Genomic DNA, 24,140 nt, shown 5'->3' with positions numbered 1-24,140 from the left:
ACTTCTAGGAATTGACCTGGAAGGTCAACCTCCAAGAATATAAGTCTCAGAGTCATTCAGTGTTGCCATTATTTGTAATGGTAAGATATTATAAACAGCTCAGGGCAAGACTGGGGTGGATCGGTCCCCGGGGTATGGTGCAGATGTCAAAATAAAGAGGGAGACAGCTCTGAATTGATATGGAGACTTACAGGGTGACTTCCAGGATACACAACTAAGTGAAAAAAGCATGGTTACTCCTGTGTAGGGAAGACAGGGAAATAAGAAGACAGGTGTGTTTAAATGTAACGGTGCAGCTGCGGGGGTAACAGGGAGGTGGCGATGTCATGGAAGGAACCAGGGTAGGAGTGACACCGTGCATCTTTCTGCATAGCTAGACTTTTAGAATTCCACATATTCAAACAATCCCATAAACAAGAATGGGAAGGCCTTAAAACGGAAAGTAAAGAGAACCCAGTTATATACTTCAAAGGGATCGGAAAGTCACGCTGAAGGAGAAGGTTACTCGTCCAAGCCACTGAGTGTTTGACCGTATGCCCTCGGGAATGTAGGGAGCAAACTAAGACGGTGGACAAGTCCTGAACTCCTCTGTGGGTGGAAGGGAGGAAAGCTGACGGAGGATACAGTAGCGACGTCATCCCTCCCTCTTGCCCATCATGGTGAGACTCAGACTCCCCGTCTATAACAGCAGTTCTCACAGTGTGGTCCACCAGACCAGCGACAGTACTTGAGAAGTCCTTAGAAATGCAAATCATACCTAGTGAATCAGACCTAGGCATCTGTATTTTAACAAGCCTTCGGGTGATTCCAACCCACTCTCCAGTTGGAGAATCACCAACTGTGGCTATGAATACCAACAGTGCTACAATCAGTTACTTCAATGTATAAAAATCTTGTAACACTGTAGGTTTCTTCTGTGTTACAGATGAGAAAAGTTTGTTTCAAAGAAGCAACAGGCACAAACTATGTGGCTAATAAGGGTCTAGGACAGGTGATGGAACCCCAGATTTGGGGCTTTTCATACGCACTATTTCCGTTAAACTACCCCAAGGTCGAGTTAATACGACTTCCATCTTACCGCCCCATGGAAATGTGAAGCTATAACTTCCCCTAAAGGCTTAGCCCCTTCCATTTTGCCACTTTCAAAGCTTCTCCAGTTGTATATACTTTAGGGAGTAAGAGTGGCTGAGGGGTTGTGGGCACTCTGAGAAGCAGTCATGATGTGAATGAAGAAGTTAGGGGTGATGCGGGTGGCCACACAGGATGGCCATCCACACAGGGCGGCCCCATAGGACAGCCACACAGGATGGCCACCCACACAGGGCGGCCACACAGGATGGCCATCCACACAGGATGGCCCCACAGGATGGCCACCCACACAGGGTGGCCACACAGGATGGCCACCCACACAGGATGGCCATCCACACAGGGCGGCCCCACAGGATGGCCACCCACACAGGGCAGCCACACAGGATGGCCACCCACACAGGGCGGCCCCACAGGACAGCCACACAGGATGGCCACCCACACAGGGCGGCCACACAGGATGGCCATCCACACAGGGCGGCCACACAGGATGGCCACCCACACAGGACGGCCCCACAGGATAGCCACCCACACAGGGCGGCCACCCACACAGGGCGGCCCCACAGGATGGCCACCCACACAGGGGGTCACACAGGACGGCCCCACAGGATGGCCACCCACACAGGACGGCCCTACAGGATGGCCACCCACACAGGACGGCCCCACAGGATGGCCACCCACACAGGGCGGCCACACAGGATGGCCACTCACACAGGGCGGCCACACAGGACAGCCACACAGGATGGCCACCCACACAGGACGGCCCCACAGGATGGCCATCCACACAGGGGGCCACACAGGGTGGCCACCCACACAGGACAGCCCCACAGGATGGCCACCCACACAGGGCGGCCACACAGGATGGCCATCCACACAGGGCGGCCACACAGGATGGCCACCCACACAGGGGGCCACACAGGACGGCCACACAGCGTGGCCACTCACACAGGACGGCCCCACAGGATGGCCACCCACACAGGACGGCCACCCACACAGGGCGGCCCCACAGGATGGCCCCACAGGATGGCCACCCACACAGGGGGCCACACAGGATGGCCACCCACACAGGGGGCCACACAGGACGGCCACACAGGGTGGCAGTGTGCACACTGCCGGAGGGAGGACACATCACGGGAAACCTGAGACTCTCCTGCTAGGAGCCCCTCAGCCCTTCTGGATGTTTCTACAAGCATTTCCCTGGCTTACCTGCTGCGGAGCCGTGCCGTTGGAGAGGATATCTAACAGGTCGGAGGACGAGAGAAAGTAAAACCTGGGGAAGGCCAGCCTTTTGGTATCCAGGTACTCCGCCAGGGCCTTCTCACACAGGTGCAGTCTGAGAGCACAAACACAGAGCGTCCTCAGTTGCCTAGAATCTCAGGGACAGAGACACCACCTCCATGCAGAAATGTGCAATCTACAGAATGCATGCAGAAAGCAGGCAGGGGCATTTGCAAACATACACACTGATACGTTTCCACATGAATAAACACCTGTGACGGCACCCCGTCCTACCCAATAGGCCAACGAAGGCACACACGTCGACACAGATACCGGCTCCCCTGGGGTCCGGATCTCGGAAACAGCAGGGGCAGAGGAAATAGCTCCTCCTTCCTTACGAGAGGGGCAGCAAGCAGAGCTTACCTGCTCTGAATATCTTCCAGTCTTTCACAGAGACCTGCTTTGTTGGTGGATTCCACTACATGTGGAGTTTTCTGAGCATCGTGAGCCAGCTCCTTAAAGTCGGCGTCGATGCCTTCAAATCTCTCAGAATCCTGCAAATAAAAACGTGCTAAAAACTAACTACCACTCCCCTCAATTCCAAGAAGTGCTCCTTACGTAGCAAGTCAAAACAAAAACCCATTTTTATGTTGTCCTGAGATTCAAACAAGGAACTCTCCTTAGCTGAAAACAGCGGTGCCCGATCATGTTGGTCTTTACCCCCTTACATTCTAGAACAACTGCTGCAGGTACTATCACATCTACCAGTGGGTCTTCTGTATTAGAGACTAGAAAAACTTCCAAGTTGAGAAAATTTAGACAGACTTCATTTAAAAAGTAACAATATTAAATGTATTAGTTAACACAGTAACATCTACTTATCTAAAATAATTCTATTTTTCAAAACAAAATAACTTAAGAGAAAAAAAGCATTGCTTTACTTTTTTTAAAATCTAATTTCTTTCATGTCACCTCTGACCTAGAAGATGGCCAGATTCTCATCTCTGCTTCTCCATGTCATCGGTTGTGAGGTCACATGTCACAGAGCCACTGGGAGGCTCCGCTGTAAACTTGTGGAAGAATGAGTACCAGAAAAGGCAAAGGATATTTTAGCTTTGTATTAAGATAAGTTTGACTTTGAGACTCCCCTGAAGAGATCTTGGGGACCCCTCAGGGGTTCCCGAATAACATATTTAGAGCTGTTGGCATTAAACTCATAATTAATGTCCAAGTCAGGTAGGTAGTGGATTCAATTTTTTTTTCTGGGTCCATGCAAAAGTTTCTACTCTCACCAAGCTAAGTTTTTCCTCAGCAAATGTGAATTAGAGTCACATAGGAATTAGATGTCAAAGTGAATTAGATAGCATTGTTTCCCCCAAACATACACACCCCCACCGGGTTGCTGAAATGCTTGAGACAATGATCTATAATATGCAAAGCCCTTTAGCCCCATGCCTGGCACCTGCTAAGAGTGCTGTTGTTATTACACAACAACAACCGTAATGGTCTGTGCTATGTGTCCTATCTTAATTAACTCCCAGAAGAAGGTATTAGTATTAGTTCCAAATTACATATGAGGAAACCAGGGGAGAAAGAAGTTAAGTAACTGGCCCAGGGTCCACAGCTACAAGTGAGCTATTTAATACCCAAGCCCACCCCAGTGGCTCCAGTCCGCTCCAGACCTCTCTCCTAGAAAGGTTTAAAAACAACAGGGCAGGATAAAGTAAATTACGATTCCTCCAGGACATATTTTGCTCCCATTAAAGATGAAAAAGTATCAAGGTTATAGGAGCACAGGAAATAATCTGGCATAAATGTTAGAATAAGAAAAGCTGAAGGAAAAAATTATAACTTTTACCGAGAACAATTATGTAGAAATATGTATATACGTGAACCAAAGTTGGGAAATAATTCATAATGAATGCAAACAGTTACTAGTCAGGGAGTAGGATTATGACTAATTTTGTTGTTTTGAAATGGTCTCCGTTACTGCATTGCCGATACAAAGAAAATTAATGTCTATTTACATATTTCAACACAAACCTACCTGGAGAAGTTAATGATGCTAATTCTTTATTATGTTTAATTCAAAGTTCTCATATGCTTCCGATGATGATGTCTCTACAAAAATCTCCACAAAAGTCTCCTCCCCCGGGTCCTCTGCCTCCTTCTAATTAAACCAGCTCCTCTCCCATCACTAGTGTTGGAGATAAATAAAATCCGGCTTGTCCAATTTGGCTTAATGACCACAGCCACAACAGAACTGTTTCCCGTTATGTTTCATTCCAAGTGGGCAACCTTGAATCTGCATTATTACATTACATACGCTTCTGTGGGATGAGCTGGAAAAATACGGGGCTCTAATAAAATGTGCTTTAACTTTTAAGCAAGGTCTGAACAACATGTTAATGTTTTGCCATCAAACTGATTTGTAAGCAAAGAACTTGCTGTGCTCAAGGGATACAGAAAATGTCTGCAAAAAAAAAAAATTGGCCTGACCTGTGGTGGCGCAGTGGATAAAGCGTCGACCTGGGAATGCTGAGGTCGCCGGTTCGAAACCCTGGGCTTGCCTGGTCAAGGCACATATGGGAGTTGATGCTTCCAGCTCCTCCTCCCTTTCTCTCTCTCTGTCTCTCCTCTCTCTCTCTCTCCCTCTGTCTCTCCCTTTCCTCTCTAAAATGAATAATAATAAAAATAAAATAAAAAAAAATTGTTGTAAAATAAATCAGAGTCCACTGAGAGGGAGGCGAGCTAATGGAACAACAATTAAGACAAGAGGCAATCAAGCCCGGGGCAGGCAGCAGTGAGCAGACACTGGAGAGGTGCCACGGTGTTCTCTGTTTAACTGGAGACTGCTGTTTAGCATCTGGCCCAGGCCAGTGGCATACAGAGTGGCACACTGCTGAGAAGGAACTCGAATTTGCCTGAAAAAGAGTGCTCCCTTTCTGGTCTATACCCATGTTGTAATTATCTGTGGGGCAACCCATGAGTAACTCATCCCAAACTGCAGTAGTCATGTTTTTCTCTCCTTTCATGTGTTTACTTTTTTTTTTTTTTTAACTTAAGTGAGAGCAGGGGAAGCAGAGGAACAACAGACTCCCGCATGCGCCCCAACCGGGATCCACTAGGTAAGCCTATTAGGGGATGATGCTTTGCCCATTTGGGGTGTTGCTCTGTTGCTTGGCAACTGAGCTATTTTTAGCACCTGACAGGGAGGTCATGGAGCCATCCTCAGTGCCTGGGGCCAACTCACTTGAACCTATCAAGCTATGGTTGTGGGAGAGGAGAAGAGAAAAAGAAAGAGAAAGGGGAGGGGACGGGTGGAGAAGCAGATGGGCGCTTCTCCTGTGTGCCCTGACCAGGAATCAAACCTGAGACCTCCATATGCTAGCAGATGCTCTACCACTGAACCAACTGGCCAGGGCTCTCATTTTTACTTTTTAAAAAATAGGTTCCCTTTCTTTTCCCACCCATCAACGAACAAACTGGTTAGTGTGCATTTCACCTTCTCTCCTTTCCTCTGCCTGACTTTTTGGTGGCTTGTAAGGTCATGCTTGTTGGGGGTGCCTTTGAGTGAAGCCAGGGCAGGTGAGCAGAAAAAGAAAGGTCTAGAGCAGGGGTCCCCAAACTTTTTACACAGGGCCAGTTCACTGTCCCTCAGACCGTTGGAGGGCCGGACTATAAAAAAACTATGAATAAATCCCTATGCACACTGCACATATCTTATTTTAAAGTAGAAAAACAAAATGGGAACAAATACAATATTTAAAATAAAGAACAAGTAAATTTAAATAAACAAAATGACCAGTATTTCAATGGGAACTATGCTCCTCTCACTGACCACCAATGAAAGAGGTGCCCCTTCCGGAAGTGCAGCGGGGGGGCCGGATAAATGGCCTCAGGGGGCCACATGCGGCCCGCGGGCCATAGTTTGGGGACCTCTGGTCTAGAGGATTCAGGAACTGGGAGCTCTCGCCTGGACTCAGGCGAAGAAACAGAGCGTGGGATTTCCCTAGCAGGTACCTGGGGCAGCTGAGCCCGGATGTCTTCCGAGCCCATGAATATGCTCTCCAGATGAGACCAGGCCCACTGCACATCAAACCACAGGGAGATGACCGCGTCGGCCGTGGACAGCTTCTTCTGCCAGCCGGACACTTCCTCCAGGAAGAAAGCTACGTGCTTGGACGTCATCAGGTTCTGGATCTGGACCTGGCTGTCCTCCAGAGCCTCGACGAGGTCCTCGTCCGACCGCAGCAGAGGGACGAGGGTCCGCGGGTGGGGCTCGTGCTGGAACTCCATGCTGGCCCAGGTGGCCTGCAGCTCCTGTAAGATCTTCTCCGTCCCCATCTCCTTCACAGCTCTGTCCACCACGCCCCGGACCTCGTCCTCGAAGCGGTGCAGCTGGAGCCGCAGAAGCTGGGCCAGTGTGGTGCCCTCCCCGACGGCGAAGCTGGTGCCCGTGGCCCGCATCAGCTGCCCCCAGTGCCGCTCCCGGAGGGCTGGGTTCTGCAGTGCGGCCACCGCCCGCAGGGAGCTCAGGGTGTCCGTCACGGTGCTCTGCAGGCCTGCGAACGCGTCCCAGGCCTGGACCTCCTTGTCGAGGTTACGGAGACATCTGGCAAACCGTCTGCACTCCAGGTCCAAGGCCTCCACGTTGATGTCCTTCCACGGGGTGGTCTCCCAGGTACGGATGGTGGAGGTCACCATGCCAACGGTGTCCCAGAGCTCTTTCAGCTGGTAGACCTCCTTCCTGCATTGCCTCAGCTGCTTGCAGTCGGGGACGCTGACCTCAAACAAGCTGGCAGAGTCACAGAGGGAGGCCAAGGCGGATTCCATCTGCTGGATCTCCCGGTGCCGGGCGTCCAGCACTGGATAAGGGTCAGTGCTGTCGAACCTGCAAAACACAACGTGTTCGCTTTTCAGTAGAGCAGGCAGGCGCATGTCCTAGCACCGCCAGAGTGACAGCAGCTCAAAGGTTCCAGTGCTGAGTATCTGAGCAAACAGCGGTGACTCCCACCGAAACCTGGGCGGGAAATGAAAGACAAGCAGGGTAGTGGAGTGGAGCAGGGTGAGCGCAGCCCGTTGGAGGAAAGGCAGTTCGAGGGGAATATCATGCTAGAACCCTTTCTTCACCCGTGAGAGGATAAAAACACTTCTCGCTCGGGACTTCCCCTGACATCCCCATCGGGTGTGGAGGCGGGACTTCCCCCGACGTCCCCATCGGGTGTAGAGGCGGGAGTTCCCCCGATGTCTCCATCGGGTGCAGAGCGGATGCCCCTCGGTTCACCCCTCTTCGAGGCTCCCCACTTGGCTTCGCGCCACTTCACACACAAGACCCTTGTCTTGTTACTGTAGATGACGTAAAGCCGAAACTCCTTCCAGGAGCATTTTACAAGCGGTACGAGGTCTCTTGAAGTGAGAGAGCCGGCACTTAGCGCCCGAGCCTGGCCCAGCCTGGCGCTGCCACCTCTGGGCCGGGCCCTCCGTCCAGCTGCACATCAGAACCTCCTGGAAATGCTGGCTGAACTCCATGCTCAGGCTGCCCCCCCATCCAGTGAAACCAGTATCTTTAGGGGTGGGACCTCGGGAAGGGCGTCACTTTTCAAGCTCCCGGGGAAGGTCCAATGGGCCAGGATGGTGTCATTGTCTCAGGGCCCGCATCGCCTTCGAGCAACAGTACCTCCGAGTTTGAGAACCACCTGAAGGTGGAACACCAAGCCCTTCCCGGGGCTCCACACAGTCCCCGTGTGCCTCAGGGCGGGCTCCCGGCCTCTCCTGTCCCTCTGCCAGGCGGCCCTTGACCGGCCCCTTCACCCAGTGGCTGGCTCCCTCCTGCACCCAGGGGCAGCCTCTGGGGTGGTTCATGTTCTCTTTTTTTCTTTTTGACAGAAACAGAGAGTCAGAGAGAAGGACAGACAGACAGGAAGGGAGAGAGATGAGAAGCATCAATTCTTTGTTGCGGTTCCTTAGTTGCTCATTGATTGCTTTCTCATATGTGCCTGGACGGGGAGGCTACAGCAGACCGAGTGACCCCTTGCTCAAGCCAGTGACTTTGGGCTCAAGTTAGTGACCTTTGGCTCAAGCCAACGACCAAGGGGTCAGGTCTATGACCCCCTGTTCAAGCCAGAGACCCTTCGCTCAAGATGGTGAGCCCGTGATCAAGTCGGATGAACCCGCGCTCAAGCCGGCGATCTCGGGGCTTCGAACCTGGGTCCTCCGCGTCCCAGTCTGATGCTCTATCCGCTGCGCCACTGCCTGGTCAGGCTGGTTCATATTTTCTCATCTCTTCTCTCTGATGCATAAGACACACACCCACCGCTCCTGATCCTGGCCGGTGTTAACCTGCTTGACGTGACCCCTCAGACTTGCGTTTCTGGTACAGCCCCCACTCCGGCAGCAGAACTTAACATGTAAAGGAACCCATGTGGGCAGATGACGTCTCTCTGGTCAGGAGAGCCCAGAACCTGTGTGTTCAAGGCGTCTCATCTTTCTCCCCTGCGTTCCCCGCAACCACTTCTCCCACCACTGGTCGTGGGCTTTCTTGTTTCTGGGGGCTTGCAGGCACCGATATCGGGGATCCTGTGATGTAAGGGTGAAGACTAGGTCCCTGTAAAGTCAGGACAGCGCCCCATAGGGTCCAGCATCAAGGTGAAAGTTCAGAGGGAGTGAGTGAGTGTGTGTGTGTGCAGGAGGGCCATGCGTGCACAGTAGCTGGTGGGAGGGGGAGGAGAGGCTAAAAGGAAGAGGGTGGCGGACAAGCTCTTGCTCCTGAACGGCCTCTTCTCTCGGTTGTCTTCAGAAACATTCACATTCTACTGGACAGATGGGAAATAATCCTAACTAAAGCTATTTACCCAAACTGCTCACCTCTTAAGCCTAATGATCATACAACACGGTCACAGTCACGCCCACACACCATTAAATTAGTGTCAGATTAGCTCTGATGCTTGCTCCGTTGGACTCTCATTTGTTCAGTCGACATAGTTTTTGGCCCCCGTGCCACCAAGGCAGATTTGTGTTTTACGAGAATGAGACTGAATATCGCCGTCCTTCCTGACTCCGCTCTGGTTCCCCAGTGTTTCAGAACAGAGCACGAGGTTGGGGTTCCCCGAGTGCTACAGGGCCCTCTGGCTGCCCGGGCAAGGAGCTGTCTCCCCTATAAGACCAATAAAAAGACCTAGAAGAAAAGGAAGATAATGTCCTCACGGCCTGTGGTCCAGCAGGAAGGATCGTCACGTCATCCATCAATGGTCCTTTGGCTCTCTCCTCATTTCCAAAGACTAACTGTGGGAGTGTGTATGCTCCACCTTTTATCTTCCCTAGAGTGAAACTAAAATGGGAACTTAGCCTGTTGGTGTGAGCACAAAAACCTATCAGCCATTTTGTTTAACTTCTTAAATGGACTATATAATTCAGGAATAATTTATTAGGTAAGATAAGAACAATTCACATGTTTGGGACTGTACCCAGGAGATAACAAATGATCTTTCAGACCATTTTTTTTTCTTCCACTCAGCACATATGAACATTCTTAATTGGTATTGGCTCTGGCCCTGACTGGCTGGCTCAGCGGTAGACCATTGGCCCAGCATGTGGAAGTCCTGGGTTTGATTCCCAGCCAGGGCACACAGGAGAAACGCCCATCTGCTTCTCCACCCTTCCCTCTCTCCTTCCTCTCTGTCTCTGTCTTCCCCACCTGCAGCCAAGGCTCCATTGGAGCAAAGTTGGCCTGGGTGCTGAGGATGGCTCCATGGCCTCTGCCTCAGGCGCTAGAATGGCTCTGGTTGCAATGAAGCAACACCCCAGATGGGCAGAGCATCGCCCCCTGGTGGGCATGCCGGGTGGATCCCGGTCAGGCACATGCGGGAGTCTGTCTGACTGCCTCCCCACTTTTAACTTTGGAAAAAAAAATTGGTCTTGGCTCTCAGTTATTTGTGAGAGGTGATCATTTGTCAAACCAATCCCAAACTTCATCTATCCTGTGGCGTAATTTTTGTTTATGGTTTCAATCTGTGGACAGTCATTTCCTGTAGCTGAGCCCCAATAAACGTTAATTTGGCCTAAGTAATGCAAGGAACCTTTAGACACGAGGGCAGGTAACGCTGTTCCCATTTCAAAACTCCAGTGCAAATTGTCAGGATGGTCCTGGACCTGATTAATGTACCTAATAAACTGGAAGCAGCTCTCCAACCCCCCGCGGGAGCTATCCGGTCTGAGAACAAGAAATAACAGGAGGGAAATCGGTGCTGTAAGTCTCTGAAAGTAAAGTGAAATGAGAATGCAAAAGTATCTTCATCTAAAAGAGAAATCCCTGGAAAGTCTGGAGGAGCCCAGCGCTAATGAAAAGGTATGGGAATCTGGTGCCTGTGCACGTGATCCCGGAAAAAACCACGATTCAGGTCTGACCGAGATGTGACCGCAGGGAGAGGAGAGGGTGGGGTGAAGGATGGAACTCTGGGGAGGCAGCAGCTGGTCAGTGTTGATTTCAGAACCACGGCTGCCTACCCCACGAAGGGGGACAGCTCTGCTCTGCTTGATGCCCCAGGGGTGTCATAAAACACACCTGGATTTGTGAGCAGCTTCCCGTCTCCTCGTCCTGTGCCCCCCCCCCCCCCCCCGCTCCCAGGCTCAGTGGGCAGTGAAGCAACACCTTCCACTTCCTGGTCCAGAACGACAGGTGCAGAACGATGTTGGACTCTCCTCCCTATTTATTGCCCATACTCAGTCCATTGTGTTGATCCTCTCTCTCCCAGTCTCTCTCAAATCCATTCTTCTGGCCCTGGCTGGTTTGTTCAGTGGATGGAGTGTTGGCCCAGTGTATGGACATCCCGTGTTTGATTACGGGTCAGGGAATCATCTGTTTCTCCCTTCCTTCCTTTCCCCCTTCTCTCTTTCTTCTCCTCCCACAGCCAGTGGCTCTTTGGAACATGGTCCTGGGTGTTGAGGATAACTCGGTTGGTCCAAGAGCATCAGCCTCAGGTGCTAAAAATAGCTTGGTACTCAAGCATTGGCCCTAGACAGGGGTTGCCAGGTAGATCCCGGTCAGAGTGCATGTGGGAGTCTGCCTCATTATTTCCCCTCCTCTCACCTAAAAAAAAAAAAAAATCCAGCCTGACCAGGCGGTGGTGCAGTGGATAGAGTGTCGGACTGGGATGGTGACAACCCAGGTTCGAGACCCCAAGGTCGCCAGCTTGAGCGCGGGCTCATCTGGTTTGAGCAAAAGCTCACCAGCTTGGACCCAAGGTCGCTGGCTCAAGCAAGGGGTTACTCGGTCTGCTGAAGGTCCGCGGTCAAGGCACATATGAAAAAGCAACCAATGAACAACTAAGGTGTCGCAATGAAAAACTGATGATGGATGCTTCTCATCTCTCTGTCCCTGTCTGTCTGTCCCTATCTATCCCTCCCTCTCTCTGACTCTCTCTCTGGCTCTGAAAAAAAAAAATCCATTTTTTCAGAACACCTGCCCTTGAGTCTGATTCACCTTATTCTGTTCTTCACAGCCATGAAAACAAGGTGTTCTGACTCCTCAGGAGCTGGTCCTGGCCAAAATCTGGGCGCCTGGACCTCTCCATTCCCAGTCTCCACTTCCTGCGTTCCAGCCACACCCCCGTGCCATTCTCCAGCTCTTTCTCGGTTTTTCATTCTTCTGTGCCTTTGTGTATTCTGCTCCCTTTGCCCAGAACAGCCTTACTTCCCGCACCTCCTTTCTCCAGATGGCTATTCTTCATTTGCCTCTTGGCTCGAGCCCCATCTTCTACGGAAGGTGTGGACTGCTGCCCCACGGGAGTTCTACTTGGCACATGATGACACGTCTGACGATTCATTTTCGAAATTTGTCCCTGAGGCTCTTAAGCCTTTGAGGTCAGGGGATGTGTATTATCTTAAAATCCTGGCCCTTAACTTTTTTTTTTGCTAACTCCACTGTTTGGACCAGAACCCCTTCAAGTGCTCCATGAAAGCCTGAATCATGAGCATGAGTCAGATGAACTGGCAGGAGATTAACTGGGCCAAGCTGAACTAACGACGGGTCTGAGGATATCAACATGTCCCTGGGAGATTTAAGGGCTGATGCAGCTCTTCTTCCCAGCGATCCAAGAGACAGCAGACAGCGTGCGAGCAAGACAGAGTCTCCTCTCCCCATGCTGCTGCACGGGGTCTCTGGAAGCCTGCCTTCCCCTAGTCATCGCGCAGAACAGCACCCGGTGAGAGGGCCCGTCTCTGAGCACTGCTCCAGAAGTTGCTGGCCAGCCAGCCGGTGTCAGTGTGGGTAAGAAGACTGTAGGGCATGCCATTATTCCTTACGGTCGCAAAGCATCGGCTCAAGGTCAGGAAGACTGAAAAGAGAAGGCAGCCGGAAGCAGGAAGGAAACATTCCTCTCACTCTGGGGGAAGAGTTCGTCTCCCGTGTAAAAACTGGTGAAAAGTTCTTGAATCTGAGTGTGATGATCTAGCCCAGCTGTTCTCAACCTGTGGGTCGTGACCCCGGCAGGTGGGATGGCTTTAGGCGACCCCTGTGTTTTGGTCGTTCGACCCCCGCCGGGGTCGCGACCCACAGGTTGAGAACCGCTGATCTAGCCAGTTGCGGTAACGCGAGAGAGCTCAGCTAAGAATGTGCCGGCACACCCGAAGCTAAGCGCTAGAGGAGGCAGAACCTGGCTTGGACGTGGAGAGCCTCAACCCAAGCAGCCGACCCCCCCCCCCCCCAGCACCCGTCAGACGACAGGAGCTTAATGAGACACGCGCTTTCTTTTTCCTCCTCAAAGACAAGACCCATGTGAGCCCAAGTGCTAACTAATCAGGAGCCGCCCTGGCGTTCAGGGAAGACGTCCCAGGGTCTGCCTTTTGGAAATTCACAAAGGACCTAAAAGGGAAGGAGCCAGGATGAACCTCACTTGCTGGCCACACGCAGCACCTGAACGTGTTAGGCGTGCATTCCTTCACACGCACCAAACTGGGAGACAGGACGGAACGGAGCCCCCACCCACTAGAAGGCCCCTCAGCGACGCACTGACGGTTCCGCACTGGTGCCCACGGCTTCCTCGGCAAGAAGAGAAACACATCAAAAGTTGTGGGAGCGTTTGGTTTTCCACACTGCTGTGAGCAGTTCTTTTCAAAGTGTTATTCTCCTGCAGAGATTCATCTGCATGTCAGATGAACAGATGTGAGTTTGGAAAGCCCAGCAAAGAGCCCGTGATATTCTCAGAAGCCAGCAAATAGCAGGGCTAAGAAAGAAAGAAAAGAAAGAAAGAAACAATGCAGCTGTCAGAGGAAGAAACAGCAGCCGCTGATCAATACCCGGTCACAACGTACCCTCGGAGGGAGGGACGCCAGGTCCCCCACGGGCCGCACGGCCGCACGCCAGCGAATGCGTCACTGGTTCCTCTCAAGCCCTCTTGGGAAGCTGTTTGCAAAGATATTTCACCCAACGTCTTCGGAATTCCTTTCTTGAAATTTTCTGAAGAGACAGCTGATGCCAAAACCTTAGTGTCCTGGTTTTGTAGGGCTGCTGCCGTCGCTGTGATTGTTGTGAACGCAGAGTGGGGACGGCGCAGCCTGGCCACCCACCCGGCCCCTCCATCCGCTCTGGCTCCGCGTGATCCGTGTGGAATTTCACAGCGTCCACTGCCTTCTGAAGGAGAGTCAAGGGCATGTATGTGCCTGTCTCCGACTCGGAAAGAAAAGCGCTGAAACGGGGTTTCACAAATGTTCCTGAGCAATAGATGCTACGTTGGAACCAGGGCACAGCCCCTCAGACAGTTAGTCTAACTGGGGAGAGAGCCCGTCGGGCTCACATGTCCTGGCACGCTTGCTTGAAAGAGAAGCCAGTTACTTCCCTCAGACAGTGGTCTCGAACTTGGCTGCCTGCTGGGATCATTGGGGAGCGTCACCAGACACTGATGCTCAAGTGTTACCCCTATAGAGTCTGTAGGAAGGCTGGGCATCGAAGGTTTTAAATGCTGCCCAGGCAAGCTAACGTGCAGCGAAAATGGCAACATGTTGTGTTAAGAGTCCTGTGTTGTGTATCTATCTTAAGCTTGGTTAATGTATGCATCCTTCCCTGAGCCTTAACGTGCTCATCCTGCTCTCCGGAGCTGTAAGTACAATGTTTGGGAGGGAGCAGTAAATGCTTGATGGGTAAATAAGGAGGATAGGTAGATCTTTACTGTGTACCAGGGTGGGAGGTCAGCAGGCCCAGCTTGCCTACAGCAGAGAGCCTTCCTGGGATGTGTGGCTTTCATTGCTAAGACGAGACAAGTCCTGCCTGACCAGGCGGTGGCGCAGTGCGTCGAGAGTCTGACCGGGACGCCGAGAGCCCAGGTTCGAAACTCTGAGGTTTCCGGCTTGAGCACGGGCTCACCAGCTTGAGCGAGGGATCATAGAGGCGCGAGCCCATGGTCGCTGGCTTGAGCCCAAAGGTTACTGGCTTGAAGCACAAGGTCGCTGGCTTGAGCAAGGGGTCACTCACTCTGCCGGAGCCCCCAGTCAAGGCACATATGAGAAAGCAATCAATGAACAACTAAGGAGACTAAGGAGCTTCAACAAAGAATTGATACTTCTCATCTCTCTCCCTTCCTGCCTGTCTGTCCCTATCTGTCCCTCTCTTTGTCTCTCTCTTGTCTCTGTCACACACACAAAACAAACAAAAACCCCAGATGAGTGTGGCTGGTCATCTTGATGTGACGTACTTACAAACATCATTTCTTCGGTACTGTCAACAACCTTATGAGGTGTTATTATTAACCCCACTTAACAGATGAGGAAACTGAAGCACAGTGATATTAAGTGGTTTCCCCAACCTGGCGCAGTCAGGTGTCAACCTGAGGTCAGACACTAAGCAGCCTAAATCCAAAGTCCATGCACCTGATCAGGGTGCTCTATTTCCTTCCAATAAGGCTGTGGGGGTTTCTTGTTGTTATTGTTTCATTTGTTATGTTAACCTGTATCTCTCAATATTATATTTCTGTGGGTAAGTAGCGCTTGAAAATGGAGAGATGCCTTCCTCCTGACTTAAGGCGTTTTCAAGTTTGGAGACTTCCAAGCTTGTCTATCCAAAACCGGAGAGAGCCAGACAGAAGCTCAGCTCGGGAAACAGCACATCTCAGAGCTGAAATGACGGGAGGGTCTGCCTTTCACCAGCGGACACAGGGCCGCTGAGGACCAGCAGACGCAGGACCGCTGAGGACCGGCAGACGCAGGACCAGTCATAGCCCGTGTGTCCTCCTGGGCGGAGTCCCTCACTCTGGGCAGTAAACTAGCAGGAGACCTCAGGTAGATGTCCCCGCCAAGGGAGGAAGCCTCTGAGAAAGGAACCGTGTGTGCGCACATAGGAATGGGGTCGCCCGTCCTGTGGCTGTGTTGTTTATGTAAGAGCCCTAGCCACAGGTAGGCAGGTAGGTAGCTGAGCACTAAGTGGAGAAAGCACACCCCGAAGTCAATCTTTCCCCTCAAACCCTTCCTTGGCCACCAAAATGTCTTCCAGAATTATATAAAACTCAATCAGCCATTTTGTTAAACCAAAAGAAACTTAGCATACTAACAGTTTAGTAAAAACCTAGTAATTTTAGTCCTAAGCACCATGGAAAACAATATGGAGTTTCTTCAAAAAATTAAAAATAGATCTACCACATGACCCAGCTATTTTACTCCTGGGTATGTAACCAAAGGGAATAAAAATGGGGTTTCAATGAGATATAAGCACCCCAATGTTTATTGCAGGGTTATTCACAATAACCAAGATATGAAAATGGCCTAAATGCCCATCAATAAAGGAATAAATAAAGAGATGAGACACCTGCCCATACTAGAATATTATACAGCCATGAAAAAGAGGAACAGCCTTCTATCTGCAACAACACAGACAGAATTTTAGCATATTATACTCAGTGAGAAATGTTAGAGAAAGACCAGCACTGAATGTCGCACTTACAAGTGGAATCGAAAACATTTCTGCCTGTAACAAGCAGAGAGTACAATGACAGTTACCAGGCGATGGAAGTGGGGATAAGACTGATGATGTTTAAAGGTACAAACTTGTAAGGAGTAGTCAACAAGCCATAGAAACTAATGCACACTGTAACTAATATAGACAGTAACACTCTACTATAATTATGTCGTGTGATACATAGTGCTACATCAGCGATATTACAATATATAAATGTATCAAAGTCACACACTGTAGACCTAAACTTACCCCACATACAGATTAAGTTTATTTTTTAAAAAAGCAAAAAAAACCCCCCAAACCTCTAGTAATTGTACCATCTTAAATCCCTTTATAGACCTGGAGAAATAGAAGATTCCAGGCTCCTTTTTTTTTTTTTCTTTTTCTGAAGCTGGAAACGGGAGAGACAGTCAGACAGACTCCCGCATGCGCCCAACCGGGATCCACCTGGCATGCCCACCAGGGGGCGACGCTCTGCCCACCAGGGGGCGATGCTCTGCCCCTCCGGGGCGTCACTCTGTTGCGACCAGAGCCACTCTAGCGCCTGGGGCAGAGGCCAAGGAGCCATCCCCAGCGCCCGGGCCATCTTTTGCTCCAATGGAGCCTCGCTGTGGGAGGGGAAGAGAGAGACAGAGAGGAAGGAGAGGGGGAGGGGTGGAGAAGCAGAAGGGCACTTCTCCTGTGTGTCCTGGCCGGGAATCGAACCCGGGACTTCTGCACACCAGGCCGACGCTCTACCACTGAGCCAACCGGCCAGGGCCTCCAGGCTCTTTTTTAAGGTGAAGTATTCGTGCAGACTGTGGTCATCCCAGGCAGGCTAGGGCAGGAGTCTGCCCACAGGAGCACCGTGCTGTAACCTACGGACCAAAACGGGAGGGAAGACCGCTGACTAGTGTCCACACCCTGAAAGAATACACAGACGCAATGGGAAGGTCGTCTGGGACTCAAAGGCGGCCGTGCGGGTAGGAATAGCGGCCATGGTACCGTGCGGGTCCGTACCTGAAGGGGGCTTCGGCACAGAACCGCTGGCGGAACCGCTGCTGGTCAGCCTCGAAGGCCGCGCACGTCTGCCGGAGGAGGGCCACTCTGCTCGCCTGCAGGGGGGCCACGTGCTGCCTCACGCTTGTCGCCAGCTTTTTGACGCTGCTCCACTTCTCCGGCAGCTCCTGCACAGAAGACCTCAGAGCGGTCAGACCCCCCTTGCGCTCCCACCCCAGCGGGCCCGAAGCTGGACCGCCCCCAGATGTCTTTACCTCTGCTACAGGGCCATGGGACAGCATCCTGGTATCACTGGGCCGTCTCAACCCTGCTTCCTTGACTTACGTCCCTGGCCGCCTGCTCCTCGGTCCCTGAAACCCTGCTCACTGCCATTCTCCCTGACCTCACCTCTAGTCTAGCCATCCTCGCCATTTTCTTTCCTTTCAAGAGTGCTGGGTAACTTTCTAGTCCCACATTTCTGCTGACAACATCTTAACATTTCTCAGACCTGCCTTTTTTTTTTTTCCGAATCAAAAGGTTGGCTCATCCTTAATTCTGATAAAAAAACAAACAAAAAACCCAAAATACTTATCTACATCAATTCCTCCATATAGCGCCAGCATTCTGTGGTTCCATATTTATTAGGTTTCAAGCATGTGCCAGACATTACACATACACTATACCTACAGTTCCGAAATGTGAACTTTTGGTCATCATCAACCCGTTTTTCATTTACTTAAACCCACCTCACCCCACTCTGAAACCGTGAAACTCACCTTCTACTTCTTTTATTAAGAAAACATAAACTTGGCCCTGGCCAGTTGGTTCAGCAGTAGAGTATCGGCCCAGCATATGGAAGTCCTGGGTTTGAATCCCAGGCACGGCACACAGGAGGAGCGACTATCTGCTTCTCCACCCCTTCCCCTCCCTTCCCTTCCAGCAGCCATGGCTCAAATGGTTTGAGCAAGTTGGCCTTGGGCGCTGAGGATGGCACCATGGCCTTGCTTCAGGTGCTAAAATAGTTCAGTTGCCGAGCAACGGGGCAACTACACTATATGGGCAGAGCATTAGCTGGTAGGGGGCTTTCCAGGTGGATCTCTATTGGGATGCATGTGGGAGTCTGTCTCTCTGCCTCCCTGCCTCTCAATTAAAAATGAATAGATAAATAAAAAAGAAAACATAGACTTTTCACTGACCTCCAGCTGCTGGAACACCGTTTCCGGCAGTTCTTGCTCATAAGTCTTCAGCAACTCGATGGTTTGCTTCAAGGGCTCAAACATTTCATCCGTGCCACTCTGCCGTTCTTTAAGTGCGGTGAGGTGTCTCATCACCTCGGCCAATCCTTGGGGATCCCCTTGCTCGACCTCCTTGAGCAAGACGCTCTCACTCTTCTTGATAAAGTCTTCCAGGTCTGCCAGACTGAGCAGAACAGAGAGCACATCAGGGAGCACCCCCCACTCCTGCAGGGGAAGACCGACTCATTTCCCCAACAGGACTAGCTCTGCTCTGGGGGGCCTCCCACGTGCTCAGCCCCCTGCACTGACGACATCGTGATGGAAAGAGCCCAGCCCCCTTCGGAAGTGTCCGTCGTGGAAGACAAGGCTGATCCCTGTGCTGGGGGAGACTCGGCAGACGGGACGCTGTCGCAGGACAGCTGGGAAACATGAAGAGTTACTAATGCGACACCAATGTTAACATCCTGGTTTGGATCACTGTCCTATGGCGATACAAGATGTGATCGTCTGGGGAAGTTGGATGAAGGTAAAAGAGAACTTTTGGTGGTACATTTACGACTTTTTCTCTAAGAAGTCTGAAATGTGAAATGTTTTAAAAACCTGAAAATTGCCTGACCAGGTGGTGACGCAGTGGATAGAGCATTGGACTGGGAGACGAAGGACCCAGATTCGAGACCCCGAGGTCGCCAGCTTGAGCGCAGGCTCATCTGGTTTGAGCAAAAGCTCACCAGCTTGGAACCAAGGTCACTGGCTCGAGCAAGGGGTTACTCAGTCTGCTGAAGGCCCATGGTCAAGGCACATATGAGAAAGAATCAATGAACAACTAAGGTGTTGCAATGCGCAACAAAAAACTAATGATTGATGCTTCTCATCTCTCTGTTCCTGTCTGTCTGTCCCTGTCTATCCCTCTCTCTGACCCTCTCTCTGTCTCTGTAAAAAAAAAAACACAACAAAACAAAAAACAGAAAAAAAACCCTGAAAATAAAAATAAAATAAATAAAAAATACGGTGGCCTCTAACATCATACATGTTTGGGTTAGATTTTGACAGGTATGAGATGTGTCACCCACGGCCAAGTCACTTAGCATCTCTGAGCCTCCGTTTCTTCATCTATAAGAGGGGAGAGAAGATGTCTACCTCCCTGGTTATTGTGAGAATTAAGTGAAATGGATCCCTTAATTCAAAATTGTTTATTCGGCATCTGTTATGAGCCCTGGCTTGCTTCCAGGTCCTGAGCATAGGATGGTAAGACTAACAAAGGCTCTGCCCTGAGGAGGCTTCCTTTAGTGGACAACGTAAAGAAGAAACATAGATAAAATAACTAAGACCAGGGCTATTTTCCATGGAGTGGTCAGTGAAGGCTTTTCCCCTAAGGGGGTATTTGAGTAAAAATGCAAACGATGTGAAGGAGTGAGCCACGGAAGGAAACGGAAGAAGTGATTTCCGGATGGAGGGAGGGGCGTGAATGAAGGTGCAATACTAAGCATGAGAATTCTGAGTAGGAGAACGGCTGGCGTTGGTTTATATTTCAACTGGAGGTAGTGGTGATGGCTATGGTGATGGTGGCTATGGTGATGGTGACGGTGATGGTGGCTATGGTGATGGGGAGACAAGAACAGAAGGCATTTTTAGGGACTATAATCGATGTCCAGGCGACAGGAGACGTTGCTGGCTTTGACCTGGATGGTGGACACCAGGAGTGGTCAGAGTCCAGGTAGTTTTGCACGCAGAGCCAGCAGGACCCAGTGACAGCTTGGGGGAAAGCTGAGAAGGAGAGAAATCAATAATGGCTCCTGGCATTTAAAGATGCCATTTAAAGAAAGGTACAAGGAAGAATTGAGGGAGAATATTTCTTTTCTTTTCTTTTTTTTTTTTTTTTTTTTTTTTGAGAGTAGAGGAATACGTTTTAAACATGTTGGGCTTGAGATGCCTCACAGACACTAGACACCCGAGGGAGATATTTATTAGGCAGTTGAATGTAGTTCTAGAGTTCCTGAAAGGTAGCACTGAAAAATATAAGCTTGGTAGGTCTCAGCACCCAGATGGATTTATAGTGTTGGGTTAGATATCACCTGGCAGGGCATGTAGAGAAAAGAAAGCTCAGGATTGAAGTCTCAGGAATTCTGGTATTTTGGGGTCTAGCAGAGGAGAGGAGCTGGGTTAAGGAGAACAGGAAGGCACAGCCAGTCAGACGGAGGAGAACAAGAAAAGGGAAGTATCTTAAAAGGCAGAGAAAGAACCTGCTTGGGAAAGACAGACTGGCCAGTTGTGCCAATCCCTGCTGGGAGGTACGAGGGAGAGGGAGACTGATAGTTCCCATAGGACTCAGCCACACGAAAGTCCCAGAGATCTCAACAAGAGTGGTTTTGGTGGAGGGGTCTAGCCAATATTGAGGTGACTGCAGATTAAGTTGGAGAATCATTGCCTCCCATCTTCAGGGTTATGTGATAACACAAATAACCCTTCTGCCGAAACACCTAAAATGCCTAAGCAAATGTTTCAGAATCATTTAAAAATGCATCCCTGAGGCGGCATGAAATGAAGGACCCTCCAGAGGCTGAAAAGGGGGTGGAAGAAAGAACTAAGCAGGAATCAAAGCTGGCTCCGTGGGGCGGTTTCCACGGAACCCTGGGAACCTTGAACTTTGATTTAGATTGCTTTATGGTATGGTGGGGACCGGTGTTTACGTCTCGTTTCCGCAGCGGTCGAGGAGGCTCGTAGGAAGCTGCCGTGAGATTGCAACACCGTAAAGTGAATGAGAAATAAATGTGCCGCACAGAAAGGGGCAGTCCGAACCTGCCTGCCTTCATCCGGGTGAGTGACAGTGGTCGGGCTGGGGAGGGTCCCTCGATGACTGGCAGAAACAGATACTAACCCTTCCCCGAGCAAGGCACGTAGTCTCCAGTCCTCAAAGGAGTTCCACAGATAACATTCCAAGGAATATTGTTTTTATAGTCAAAAGTCACAAAATAGGTGCTCTCCAGTTGGCTCAGCAGTAGAGAATCGGCCCAGCATGTGGAAGTCCCAGGTTCAATCCCTGGTCAGGGCACATAGGAGAAGCACCCATCTGCTTCTCTCCCCTCCCCCTTCTCTCTCTCTCTCTCTAGTTCTCCTTCTCCCGCAGCCATGGCTTGCGTGGTTTGAGCAAGTTGGCCCCAGGTGCTGAGAATGGATCTATGGCCTTGCCTCAGCTGCTAAAATAGCTTGGTTGCTGAGCAGTGGGGCAGTGGTCCCAGATGAGCAGAGCATCAGCCTCAGATGTGGCTTACCAGGTGGATCCTGGTTAGGGCGTATGTGGAAGGTTGTCTCTCTGCCCCCCTGCGTCTCACTTAAAAAGGTCACAAAATATACAAGGAAGGAAGTCACCATGAGGAGGAGCCATCAGCAACAGCAACATTAAACTTGTTAAGATTTTATATATTGGAGTGCAGATGCAGAATACAAAAATAACAATACTTAATATTTTTAAAGGAAAAAAAAAAGAATTCTTGGGTAAGTGCCTTGCTCTCTTGTCCCTGACCCAGATAGCAGGAGAAAGTGCCTCCCCTGCAGTTCCCTAAGACAGATAACTCCGCCCCTGTAAGCATGATCTATCAGCTCAGACAGAAGTGTGTTCTCTAGGAGTGACGCTCTGGAAACCTAGATAAGCTCTTCCCATCAGCCCCCCGTCCTGATCCAGTTTGAAGTTCAAGCATAAATTCAGCATTGTTTCAGAGTCAGGAATGGAGGCAATTTCAAGGATTCTACAAATATGCCCGGAAATCTGTGTGGGTGGGTGGGCCTTTCATTCAATGATGGGCTCTCAGACGTGACAACATTTATTGAGCTGATAATATAAAAATAATGGCCTGTGTGGCATTACTTTGCAAAAAGAGGCACACGGAAAGCTTTTAATATGTGTTTTAGCACAGCAAAAATAAAATAAAATAAAATAAATAAAAATGATTGTACTGTCCCTGGCCGGTTGGCTCAGTGGTAGAGCGTCGGCCTGGCGTGCAGAAGTCCTGGGTTCGATTCCCGGCCAGGGCACACAGGAGAAGCGCCCATCTGCTTCTCCACCCCTCCCCCTCTCCTTCCTCTCTGTCTCTCTCTTCCCCTCCCACAGCGAGGCTCCATTGGAGCAAAGATGGCCCGGGTGCTGGGGATGGCTCCTTGGCCTCTGCCCCAGGCGCTAGAGTGGCTCTGGTTGCAACAGAGCGACGCCCTGGAGGGGCAGAGCATCGCCCCCTGGTGGGCAGAGCGTCACTCCCTGGTGGGCATGACGGGTGGATCCTGGTCGGGCGCATGCAGGAGTCTGTCTGACTGCCTCTCCCCGTTTCCAGCTTCAGAAAAATACAAAAAAAATAAAAATAAAAATAAAAATGATTGTACTGGCTACGAGAAGGGACAGTTCTAGGATAAAGAAGACAAGTGAAATTATAAACTAGCCAAACCGAAGACCCTGAAATGGAGAGTATAATTGAAATGTAAAGTTTGTTGAATGCATTAAACAGGAGATTTATAAAAAGCTGGAAAAGGAGTCAACTGCTATGTGATAAAAGTAGAGAAGATATCCAAAATGCTTTGCAGTAAGTAAAAAAAAATAAATAAATAAAAAATAAAAAATAGATATGAAAATTGTTAAAAAGACAAGGACAGTGAAAAATGTTACATACGTACATACAATAAGGGTTCCAGAATGCAGAGAAAATGGACAAGAAGCAATCTTTAAAGAGGTCCTGGCTGAGAATTTTCTTGAGTTATGGAAAGACACCAAAGTTAGAGCCCAACAAATTCCAGGAGAAATTAATATAAAGCAACTCATACAGGTATTTCAATATGTAACTGCAAACCACCAAAAAGGACAAAAAAAACCCCCTTAACGTTCATTTCAGAGCAAAGATGGATTTCTACACAGAAACAAACAAACAAAAAAACATTAAAGGAGAAACAAACCCACTAGATGAGGGCTGACGGCACAGCAGAGCAATGAGAGGAGGGACACGGTGGGACACTGTCAGGAGACTCAGTCAATACCAGTTATCCTGGAATTCTCTCTTCCACAAAACCACTTTATTTCTATCAATAACTTGGGCAAAACACAGGCATTTTCAGACAGAATAAGAGAGTTCCACAGATAGAGCGTTAAAGGAACTCTTAGTGACAGAGCTCAGGTAGCAGGGCTGTAATGCAGAAAGATGTAAAAGGGAAAGGTATCAGTAAATAGGTGGGTAAATTTAAATAAACCTTCTTAAGGGCAGAAAAAGAAAGTATAATTTGTGAAGTTTAAATAAATAATAGAGAACAATTAAAATTGCTGGGAATGATAGAATATAATTTGATGGATGAAGGGTTGAGGTCATGCTATTCTAAAGTCTTTGTACCGGTGGTGAGGGGAGTAACAATACTGATAGATTTATTCCTTTCAAAGATGTTTGTTAAAATAAAACATGTTATCCATTAGATCAGTAGACCTAGATAGTACATTCAAATTAGCAGAAGGGGAAAAATGGAATAAGATTAAAAAAAATAAAACATTTAAACACACACACACACACACACACATTCAACCCTAAAACAGGCATGAAAGGGTAAAGAAAAGGACAAAAAGGAACAAATAGAAAGTATATAGTAAAATGGCAAAAAATTAATCCAAATATAGCAGAACAGATGTTAATACTCCAAACCCTCCAGTTACAAGA

At 49.8% G+C, this 24,140-nt stretch overlaps 1 protein-coding gene across 1 annotated transcript in view; it reads right to left on the bottom strand.

Moving 5' to 3' along the window:
• DNAH9 (dynein axonemal heavy chain 9) overlaps positions 1 to 24,140 on the bottom strand; it is a 263,946-nt gene that overhangs the window by 165,373 nt on the left and 74,433 nt on the right. The window contains exons 18-22 of the mRNA XM_066264311.1: positions 18,421 to 18,643; positions 17,246 to 17,412; positions 6,328 to 7,198; positions 2,728 to 2,858; positions 2,293 to 2,419 (exon numbers count right to left, since the gene is read on the bottom strand). Coding sequence (XP_066120408.1) covers positions 2,293 to 2,419; positions 2,728 to 2,858; positions 6,328 to 7,198; positions 17,246 to 17,412; positions 18,421 to 18,643 — 1,519 coding nt within the window. The remainder of the gene's footprint in view (positions 1 to 2,292; positions 2,420 to 2,727; positions 2,859 to 6,327; positions 7,199 to 17,245; positions 17,413 to 18,420; positions 18,644 to 24,140) is intronic.

Source organism: Saccopteryx bilineata, chromosome 2 (assembly GCF_036850765.1).
Source record: "Saccopteryx bilineata isolate mSacBil1 chromosome 2, mSacBil1_pri_phased_curated, whole genome shotgun sequence".
NCBI lineage: Eukaryota > Metazoa > Chordata > Mammalia > Chiroptera > Emballonuridae > Saccopteryx > Saccopteryx bilineata.
This window is presented reverse-complemented; position numbering and strand designations above follow the sequence as displayed.